The sequence below is a fragment of the Nerophis ophidion genome, linkage group LG13, assembly GCF_033978795.1.
Source record: "Nerophis ophidion isolate RoL-2023_Sa linkage group LG13, RoL_Noph_v1.0, whole genome shotgun sequence".
In the NCBI taxonomy this organism is placed as follows: Eukaryota; Metazoa; Chordata; class Actinopteri; order Syngnathiformes; family Syngnathidae; genus Nerophis; species Nerophis ophidion.
In genome coordinates this window covers 57,032,700-57,045,199 of record NC_084623.1, presented here as the reverse complement: position 1 = coordinate 57,045,199, position 12,500 = coordinate 57,032,700, and the positions used below count along the sequence as shown (strand labels likewise).

At 37.5% G+C, this 12,500-nt stretch overlaps 1 protein-coding gene across 1 annotated transcript in view; it reads left to right on the top strand.

Annotated features, from left to right (window-relative positions):
* The window catches only part of LOC133564055 (L-aminoadipate-semialdehyde dehydrogenase-phosphopantetheinyl transferase-like), a 5,857-nt gene extending 1,544 nt beyond the window's left edge, over positions 1-4,313 (top strand). The window contains exon 3 of the mRNA XM_061918135.1: positions 4,176-4,313. Coding sequence (XP_061774119.1) covers positions 4,176-4,313 — 138 coding nt within the window. The remainder of the gene's footprint in view (positions 1-4,175) is intronic.
* The last annotated feature ends 8,187 nt before the right edge of the window (positions 4,314-12,500 follow it).

Genomic DNA, 12,500 nt, shown 5'->3' with positions numbered 1-12,500 from the left:
TCTTTTATTTATATATATATATAATAAAATCAATATATATCACAAGAATTCATTGAAAGTCAAGTATTTCATACATAAATATATATATATATATGTATGTATATATATATATATATATATGTATATATATGAAATACTCCAGTTGTTGAATTATACTCTTCCTCTCTTAACCACGCTCCGCCCAAAACACGCCCCCAACCACGCTTCCTCCCCACCCCTGACCACGCCCCCCACCTCCCAAAATCGGAGGTCTCAAGGTTGGCAAGTATGACTTAAGCTGGTTTTAAATGAATCCCAGACAGAGTAGTTATTCTGCCATTTTATTCCAAAGCTTTGGGAGCCCACTCTAATTATACTCTTCCTCTCTTAACCACGCCCCTGCCCAAACCACGCCTCCTCCCCACCCCTGACCACGCCCCCCCACCCCCCACCTCCCGAAATCGGAGGTCTCAAGGTTGGCAAGTATGACTTGAACTGGTTTTAAATTAATTGCAGACAGAGTAGTTATTCTGACATTTTATTCCAAAGCTTTGGGAGCCCACTCTATGAACAACACATTCAAGTCGCATCGCCTAATTTGATCTGACAATACTACGGAAGTCTGGCCTTTTTCCCTACCCTTCCCCTCCAGAGCGAATCCACATATCTATTCTCCTCCTAAGCCTGGGACATTTGAGATAAGAAGGGTGCTATGGCTATTAGTCACATTCCAGGCTCAAGGTCTACACATGCAAACCACTTAGCTGTTTTCAAATATGACTATAAAAGAAAATAAATAACTCTTGAATATGGATATACATAGATATCTATCTCCGTCAATACACACTTAAATAAATTACCAGAAATAGCCAATTTGCTCAATTTACCTTTAACTCTGTTATTATTATTAATTAATTATATTTATCTTTGTGGAAACACTGATCATCTTAATGATTTCTCACAACAAATATGTATAGAAACAGATAAATATTTTTATAAATATATTTCGACTCTTTAAAATTCAAAATTCAACCGAAAAAAAGAAGAGAAAAAGTAGCTAATTCGAATCTTTTTGAAAAAATAAAAAATAAAAATTTATGGAACATCATTAGCAATTTTCCTGATTAAGATTAATTTTAGAATTGCCTGAAGTCCAGTGTCAAATTTCCACAATGGGTAATGGTCTGGGGGGGCCATGTCATCAGCTGGTGTTGGTCCACTGTGTTTCCTGAGGTCTAGGGTCAATGCAGCAGTCTTCCAGGAAGTTTTAGAACACTTTATGCCGCCTGCCGTGGACCAATTTTATGGAGGTGAAGATTTCATTTTCCAACATGACTTGGCACCTGCACACAGTGCCAAATCTACCAGTACCTGGTTTAAGGACCATGGTATCCCTGTTCTTGATTGGCCTGCAAACTCACCTGAGCTTAACCCCATGGAAAAGCTATGTGGTATTGTGAAGCGGAAGATGCGAGAAGCCAGACCCAACAATGCTGAAGAGCTGAAGGCCACTATTAAAGCAAGCTGGGCTCACATAACACCTGAGTGCAACAGACTGGTGGACTCCATGCCACGCCGTACTGCTGCAGCAATTCAGGCAAAAGGAGCTGCAACTAAGTATTGATTGCCGTACATGCGGAAACTTTCCATGTTCATACTTTTCAGTTGGCCCACATTTCTAAATAATATTTTTTGGTACTAGTCGTAACTAATATTTTAATTTTCTGAGATACTGAATTTGGGATTTTCAGTAATTATCAGTACTAATCATCAAAATTTAAAGAAATAAACATTTCAAATATATCACTATGTGTGTAATGAATTGATATAATATATAAGTTTCACATTCTGAATATAATTACTGAAATAAATCAACTTTTTCATGATATTCTAATAATATGAACAGCACCTGTATACAGCATTTTTCACATGTGAATAACATGAATACAATCTATTATACAGCATTAGTCACATGTGAAGTATATAAATACAGTCTATTATACAGCATTATTCATATGTGAATAATATAAATACAGTCTATTATACAGCATTATTATATTTTATGTATATATATATATATATATGTATATATATGTATATATGTATATGTATACATATATTTGTATATATATAATGTATATATGTGTGCATACATATTAATATACATATGTACATATATACATATATGTATACATATATGTTTACATATACATATATGTATACATATTCATATATGTATACATGTATATGTATACATATATATATATGTATGTGTATATATATATATATATATATATATATATATATACATTTGCATATGTATGTATACATACCGATCTCAATTCTCTACACTACTGCTGGATTTTAAATTTTCCTGAGGAAACTCCTGAAGGAATCAATAAGGTACCATCTCTCTACTCATTTTAACCCGCACAGCCTTAAAAGTAGACAATAGATGGCAGTAAAATCACATACTCAAGGCTCATTGTCAAATTATTGTACTGTTTTAATTCAGTATACCTGATGATAGTAATAATGAATTATAATTACAGAAAGAAACATCAAAAAGGGCTTCCATCTTGAACAATCATTTACGTTTCAACACATTTAAGAAACTTTTTGAACCGTTAAACAATCTATAGTGATATTTTTTGTTGGTAAATGATCGCCGATGAGAGATTATCATCACACGTCAACATCTCTAACATGCAAATGTTGCCTCCCTGCTAGGTCAGCAATCTAAATGAAAATATGTTCTTAATTTCCTTACTCTGGATAAAAATAACTAAATATGTAAATACATGTAAACTAGGAAGCACGTGCCTGTATACTACATTACTCAGAAGGCTTAGCGCTGTTGACAGGAACAGGAAGTAGTAGGGGTGTAACTGTACGTGTATTTGTATTGAACCGGTTCGTTGCGGAGGAGTACTGAACGAGTTTCACACGAACATATGAAGTAGCCGCCTATGCTACAGTCTTAACAAGCTGCTCCGCTCCGTTCTGCCTCTGTGTCTGTCTGCATTGTCCCTCCCACACAACCATCTGATTGGTTACATACAAAGCCAATCAGCAGTGCGTATTCAGAGCGATGTAGTCAGCGCTTTAGCACCGAGCAGATATGAGTTTAGCAGGGGAGAAACGGACTTTTCCCAAATTATACTAAACACTTCCTATTCAACTAATTTCTAAACATCACTATGAGCCCGTTGACCTTCTAGAAACAAACTGCAACTCAACTCGCTCGCAGTTCTGGCTTTAGGTGAAGGCTAGTTAGCTTTTAAAGGAGCTAACCCTAACGTTAGCTCATTTTGCTGGGTGTGCGTGCGTGTACGTGTGTGTGTGTGTTACGGACAGTGTTGATTGAGGTGTGTTGAAGCAGCAAAAAAGGACATTATGTTAAATGAAGAGTTTCTGTCTGTGATAGTATATTTAATAATGTAAGTGCATCATAAAGCCTACATGAACGCCATGGTTTTTAGGGTTGAACAGTCTCCTATTGCTATTGTGCTATTTTTTTCAGCTATAGTTAGATGAATCATTAGTAATGTAGCAGCCTAGTTTTGAATGGCAGGGTCCCTGCTATCACATGTTGATAAAAATATAACATTTACATAATAAAAGTCAACTACAGGCTACCTAAATGCTGTAATAAATTAAGCATGATGAGTTAATTTGAAACTGTTTAATGTTGCACTTTTTATATGTAGAAGAAAAGTTGTCTCATTTTATTTAATCAAAGCAACAATTTGAGGCAGTGGATTAACGTGGGTAGAATTATTATAGTGTTCCCAATGTTAAAAGGATCAAGCCATTGTTTACAAATTTTGTAAATAACCAAAAAATTTATATTTTGTTGTTTTCTTACTGTACCGAAAATGAACCTAACCGTGACCTCTAAACCGAGGTACGTACCGAACCAACATTTTTGTGTACCGTTACACCCCTCGTAAGTAGGTCTGAGTTACGGCAATTGATATGTTGTTACACGTTGACCAAAAAGTTGACTAGGAGGATTCAGGCCTGTATTCTATTTTTACAATAATAAATCATTCTTATATCTACCGAGGATGTCGTGGTGGTTTGTGCAGCCCTTTGAGACACTAGTGATTTAGGGCTATATAAGTAAACATTGATTGATTGATTGATTATTGTCGAAATAAAGTATTTGCGCAATAACATGGTTATTTCTCCAGGTCAGCCCAGATGGGGGCGTGGCGCCTCTGACCTGGAGTTTCAACATCTCCCACCACGGGGACTATGCGGTGCTCGCTGCCGAGAAAGGGATGCAGGTCGGGGTGGACATCATGAAGACGTCCATGCCTGGTAAGTAAATAAGTGCTGGGGTCAACAGAAAATTTTGCATTTCTCTTTTGGCATCTGCTTTTAAATTCCTGTACACGGGGTTATAAACAGTTTCAGTATCTCAGAGCATTGTGCATGTTAAATAAGAAATGGAGTATAATATAAAAAGTTCCAATGTTCTGTGTTTTCGTTAATTTTTTTGTTATTCTGCTTCTGCGAAAAGAAGTACAATGGAACTTAGATTTACCGACTAAACGTAAAAGTTTGTATAGTATAGGCTTGATTCTTTGCATGGAGTGAGAAGAGAAGGTCATATATATATATATATATATATATATATATATATATATATATATATATATATATATATATATATATATATATATATATATATATATATATATATATATATATATACACATTTATATATGCATATACACACGTATATACACATAAATATATATATATATACACACATACACATTTATGTATGCATATACACACGTATATACACATAAATATATATATATATATATATATATATATATATATATACACACATACACATTTAAATATGCATATATACACATTTATATATGCATATACACACGTATATACACATAAATATATATACATATATATATATATATGTATGTATGTATATATATATATATATATATATATACACACATACACATTTATGTATGCATATATACACATTTATATATGCATATACACATATATATATATATGCATATACACACGTATATACACATAAATATATATATATATATATGTATGTATATATATATATATATATATATATACACACATACACATTTATGTATGCATATATACACATTTATATATGCATATATACACATTTATATATGCATATACACATATATATATATATGCGTATACACGTATATACACATAAATATATATATATACACACATACACATTTATATATGCATATACACATATGTAAACATTTATGCATGCATATACACCCATATATACACATTTATAGATACATACACACATTTATATATGCATATACACATAAATATATATATATATATATAAATATTTATATATAAATACACACACACATATACATTATACACACACACATATATATATATATGCATGTATAGGCTATATATGTGTATATATGTACATATATTATGTATATATACACATCTATATGTATGTACAGTATGTATATAGGTATGTATTGTATGTGTATATATATATAAACATATTCATATACACATATATATATATATATATACACATTAGGAATGCACCGAAATGAAAATTTGTGTCCGAAGCCGAAGCCGAATAAAATTTAAACGCTTGGCCGAATACCGAATAATGAATGCAGTTTTGCACAATTTTTTTTATATTGCATAAATAGCCTAGAATAAATTTTTAGACATGTGTTTTAAATAAAGTACATTTTTATTGGATATTGACATTTTTTTAATATTCCAGTAGCCTTTGCTTTTCAAAAAAAGCACAAAGTTTCTCATTTATATTAGGCCTTCAAACAAAACATGCGTTCCCACAAAAAATATCAATCAATCAATCAATGTTTATTTATATAGCCCCAAATCACAAATGTCTCAAAGGACTGCACAAATCATTACGACTACAACAAATAAAGTGCATTAAAGTGGATAAACCCACAACAAATGAATTATTGTCCTTTTGGCAAAAGTGTGCTTAGCCACAGTAGATATGCTAATAATGTAAACAGAAGGCTCAAGTAAATCTCAATTAAGTGTGTGCTTGTAACCTCATACACTTATACAGGTAGCCTACACAACAGGCTAATAATGTAAAGAGCACACATCAGAGAAATACCGTCTGCTAGGTATCGTGTAACGGGGCTCAATGTGCTCCATGGGTCTCCGAAAGCCAATGTCCTCCACAACACTAAACGGTTGATCATCCAAAGCCATAAACTCAATTACCTTCTTTGTAATTCCGTTTGCTTTGGCACTGTCAGTCGCAAACTTATTGGTCCTCTCAAAGACGTCGGCCACAAGGCACCTCCTCGAGACAGTTTGGCTGAACATTCATTGCAAACTGCAATACTTTAGTCACTTTCCGACACTTTAAAATATCTCCACACCGCTGACATTTTTCCAAAGGCGCCTGGTTACAAGGTCACCGCGTCACTGCACGTTGGTTGATTGCGTCACCGCGTCAAAAAATTGCGTCACACGCCACTATTCGGCCTTGTTTTTAACTCATTCCACCGAAGGCCGAATGTGGCTTTTTTTGCCATATTCGGCCGAATATATTTGGTTACCGATTAATCGGTGCATCCCTAATATACATATATATATACACCAGGTTTTACGTACATAGACTGTATACATAAGTAATTAATGATTAATTATATATATATAGGCTGTATATGTGCATATATGTATATATGTCTATAAATTATAGACATATTTACATATATGCACATATATCGACTCTATATATACATAAATATATACATTTACACCTTATTTATACATGCATACAAATATACATGTGTGTATATATATATATATATATATATATGTATGTCTTGATTGGATTATCTAGAGAATAGTGCTCGATACCGTGGTAGAGCGCAATATGTAGGTGTGGGAAAAATCACAAGACTACTTCATCTCTACAGAACTGTTTCATGAGGGGTTCCCTCAATCATCAGGAGATTTTAATGGAAGCATTCACATACAATGGTTTATATAGGGCACAGAGTGGGTGGGTACAGGCAGGCATAGGGTGTGGTGATTGGCCCATGTGTTACCTAGAAGGTGTTTCCGTCTGTGACGGCATGTTGAAATGATTTCACTGCGCTTGTTGAGGGATGACAGATCTGGATGATATATAAAAAACAAGAGACTGTTTATTATATATCATCCAGATCTATCATCCCTAAAATAAACAAGAAAAACTGTTTATTATATATCATCCAGATCTATCATCCCTCAACAAGCGCAGTGAAATCATTTCAACATGTCGCCACAGACGGAAACACCTCCTAGGTAACACATGAACCAATCACCACACCCTACGCCTGCCTGTACCCACCCACTCTGTGCTCTATATAAACCATTGTATGTGAATGCTTCCATTAAAATCTCCTGATGATTGAGGGAACCCCTCATGAAACAGTTCTGTAGAGATGAAGTAGTCTTGTGATTTTTCCCACATATATATATATATATATATATATATATATATATATATATATACACACACCGGATTTTATGTACATATACTGTATACATATTTAATTAATGATGAATTATATATATGTATATGCTGTATATGTGCATAAATGTATATATGTCTATAAATTATAGACATATATACATATATGCACATATATCGACTCTACATATACATACATATATACATTTACACCTTATTTATACATGCATACAAATATACGTGTGTGTGTGTGTATATATATATATATATTATATATACATATATATATATATACACTCACGTTAAGTCAGGAAAAAACAATAGGATATATCATCCCTACAAGCCTGTTTCGCAGGTTTCCCTGCTCGACAGGGGATTTTATTTATTATAAAATATAGCCTATGATATAGCCTCTTATAACCGATAAACCACAGAAACCTTGACTATATATATATATATATATATATATATATATATATATATATATATATATATATATATATATATATATATATATATACATATATATATATACACACACACACACACATGTATGTATAAACCACACACATATATTAATATAATGGATATGTATTTAATATAACTGTATATTAAACGTATATCCAGAAATACGAGCATATTGCTTGTATTTCCGCCTTTCGTCGAAAAAGCAACCTTGCAACGGTTGCAGGTACTTCTGTTGCAACCTTTTCCCATAAAACATGGCCAAACTTTGTTTTTTTTTGTTGTATGGCGTCACCAATATATATTACAAACACACGAGGGCAGAGGGGTTAGTGCGTCTGCCTCACAATACAAAGGTCCTGCAGTCCTGGGTTCAAATCCAGGCTCGGGATCTTTCTGTGTGGAATTTGCATGTTCTCCCCGTGAATGCGTGGGTTCCCTCCCGGTACTCCGGCTTCCTCCCACTTCCAAAGACATGCACCTGGGGATAGGTTGATTGGCAACACTAAATGGTCCCTAGTGTGTGAATGTGAGTGTGAATGTTGTCTGTCTATCTGTGTTGGCCCTGCGATGAGGTGGCGACTTGTCCAGGGTGTACCCCGCCTTCCGCCCGATTGTAGCTGAGATAGGCGCCAGCGCCCCCCGCGACCCCGAAAGGGAATAAGCGGTAGAAAATGGATGGATGGATGGACACACGTTAGGTCAGGAAAAAAACAATAGGATATATCATCTTTATATGTGTGTATATATATATATTACACACACACATATATATATATATGCATGTGTAGGCTATATATAAATAAATAAATAAATGGGTTGTACTTGTATAGCGCTTTTCTACCTTGAAGGTACTCAAAGCGCTTTGACACTACTTCCACATTTACCCATTCACACACACATTCACACACTGATGGAGGGAGCTGCCATGCAAGGCGCCAACCAGCACCCATCAGGAGCAAGGGTGAAGTGTCTTGCTCAGGACACAACGGACGTGACGAGGTTGGTACTAGGTGGGATTTGAACCCGGGACCCTCGGGTTGCGCACGGCCACTCTTCCACTGCGCCACGCATATGTGTATATATGTACATATATTATGTATACATACACATCTATGTGTATGTACAGTATGTATATAGGTATGTATTGTATGTGTGTATATATATATATATATATATATATATATATATATATATATATATAGAAATATTCACATATACAGTATATATATATATATATATAAATATTGACTTATACAGTATATATAAGGCGGTATAGCTCGGTTGGTAGAGTGGCTGTGCCAGCAACTTGAGGGTTGCAGGTTCGAGTCCCGCTTCTGCCATCCTAGTCACTGCCGTTGTGTCCTTGGGCAAGACACTTTACCCACCTGCTCCCAGTGCCACCCACACTGCTTTAAATGTAAAAAAAATAGATATCGGGTTTCACTATGTAAAGCGCCTTGAGTCACTAGAGAAAAGCGCTATATAAATATAATTCACAATTCACACCAATATCACCGTATTCACTGAACAATCGTTGAGGGGAATCCTTTGAAAAATTGATTACTGAGAAACTCTAACATCTTCTCGACACGTGGCCACAATCGCCAAAAGTAAAAGGACATGCTAATGTCAACTTAGCCTGTTGTGTCTCTTCGGGAAAACCAAATGAGTCTCTTTACCCTGGTCCAGGACAAGGGTCCCCTCTCGATACGTTTATGCTGAACCCGGAACCCAACCTCTCCAAGTCCAGCTGAGCCCATGTCTGTGTGACTGCACTTTCCCCGACCTGTCATATGTGTACACACCCATGCATGACCACATGAAAGGCATGTTTACGTGTTTGGGGACCCGGGGTTTCTGCGCCCACAAAATCTTCACCTTGCTTCTCTCTGGTCTCTCCTCACCCAGCTGTCGTTCTCTGAAGCCATGCGGAACAAGGCCCGTCTTTCCATCACAGGAAGCGTGGGGGAGAACGGCCGTGTTCTGACGCCGGACTGCCCCAAAGCAGTGCACACTGGCCACGCCTCCCTCCGCCGCCCCGGCCTTGCAGTGGTCTCTTCCGGACTGCCCTAAAAACCAAAAAAAAACACAACCCGCCGTGCCTTAGTGACACACAAACATGCAGACTCTCGCACTGGAGGATCACTCGCATATCCGAGACTCATCCTTTTCTTCTTGCCTCATTTATTTTACTTGAGAAAGTGAAATACGTCACGGACTGAACAACCTTGTTTTTCCTTTTTCCAGTTCTGGAGGATCCAGAGCCACCACGTATCAAAACTCTGAGCTTAATCGTCCCAATCGGACAGTCTCGGCCAGTAAAACCACACCCCTCAACGACGCCTTACAAAGACTAAAACTTTCTGTTCATCCAGGCCTGCGAAAGACTCGCGACCAGGCTCGTCGTCCACTTAGAAGACCAGAAAACTGTAAGCTTGAACTCTCGGACTGTGCAAACTTTGCCATGGACTCCTCAAAATGAAGGACAACGATTTCTTACTCTTCACGTAGGACGATTCTCTGGCTCAAAGCAGCTCCGACCTAGCGTAAGTCCAGTATGTGGCCGACGCGGGCCACAGAATCCACAAGGGGTTTGGGTCGGAAACAAATCTGTAGTCTTTCGTCAATAGCTTCATGATCTAGGATTGCTAATTAGGTGAGTATCACTTTTTGCTGCAAGAGTTCCGCTGTATGTACAAAGACGATACGGGAAGGAAAGGGAAGACATCAATCGAGTCCTCAGTACTCATGGAAGTTTGGAAATAACCAAAGCCCCCAGGTAGTTGACCTCGGTCTCTTCAGACCAACAAGCCGTTTTAGACTTCAGTCTCCCAGGGCACACTCACATTAGACTTTTTTGCACTTCAAAAAAGTCCAGTTTGTTTTGACTGGTACTCCAATCTGTATTGAAGACCGGTATCAGTCCCAGCGTACCGGACTCACACCCACCAGTAGTGAATGATAATCACCACCTCGCCCCGCGTGGTAGGAAGGGATGGCACACTGTACATACCTGTGCTGACGGATGTGTGAGTGTGCTCTAGTCCGGAGTCATAGAACCTGATCAGTCTCGTCACAGGCGACATTCTCTGACTGTAGCGTAGTGGCTACTGTACTCTGGAGCGGGGAAAAGCTGTGTCAGTTCAGGGGTCTACCGTCTATCGAGGTGACTTCCAATGGGGACTCTACGTAGAAGTCTGCCACAGTCCTAGGATTTCGTAGAAATGTCACCATGCCTTCAGAACAGTGCCAAAAACTGTGTGCAGTGTTTTGTTTTGTTTTATGTGCAGACTCTGTTTCTCCGTTCTTTCAGCATTTCTCGCTTTTAGGGGCCAGCATTGAGTAAACGGTTATCGATCCGTCACGCTCTTCTGCTCAGAACCAATCCGCGGGAACTGGTACCGTCTTTGTCTTTACTTAAAGTCCTACTGAAAGCCACTACTAGCGACCACGCAGTCTGATAGTTTATATATCAATGATGGAATATTAACATTGGAACATATGCCAATACGGCCCGGTTAGGTTACTAAATTGCAATTTAAAATTTAGTTCCAGCATCGTTCCCAGCTATAAGTCTGTTTTCATCGCAAAATTCCACAGTATTCTGTACAATCGTGTTGCTGAATCTTTTGCAATTTGTCCAATGAATAATGGAGACATCAAAGAAGAGAGCTGTAGGTGGGAAGCGGCGTATTGCGGCCGCCTTTAGCAACACAAACACAGCCGGTGTTTACATTCGCAAAAGATGACGGTGAAGCTATACTACGGAACAGAGCAGTCAAGCAAACACGGTTGGATTGGACCACACACACACACAAAGTACAGTGTATTATGCAGCGATCATTTCGAAAGATTGTGTTTCAAAGAGGGTCCCTTGCGAAGGGCAAAGATGGGCATCGCCACCACCCGTCGACTGGTGCTGAAGAAAGGTGCGGGGCCGGCCTTCAGGTTGTACAGGTACGACCATATAATCTCACTAAAACACTAGTAACACAATAAGCAGATAAGGGATTTTCCAGAATTTGTTCAATGAATAATGGAGACATCAAAGAAGAAAGCTGTAGGTGGGAAGCGGCGTATTGCAGCCGCCTTTAGCAACACAAACACAGCCGGTGCTTACATTCGCAAAAGATGACGGTGAAGCTATACTACGGAACAGAGCAGTCAAGCAAACACGGTTGGATTGGACCACACACACACAAAGTACAGTGTATTATGCAGCGATCATTTCGAAAGATCGTGTTTTGAAGAGGGTCCCTTGCGAAGGGTAAAGATGGGCATCGCCACCACCCGTCGACTGGTGCTGGAGAAAGGTGCGGGGCCGACCTTCAGGTTGTACAGGTACGACCATATAATCTCACTAAAACACTAGTAACACAATAAGCAGATAAGGGATTTTCCAGAATTATCCTAGTAAATTTGTCTAATAACGTCTGAATCGTTCCCACTGTATAGTCGTTTTTTTTTCTAGTCCTTCACTCTCACTTTCCTCATCCACAAATATTTCATCCCCGTTCAAATT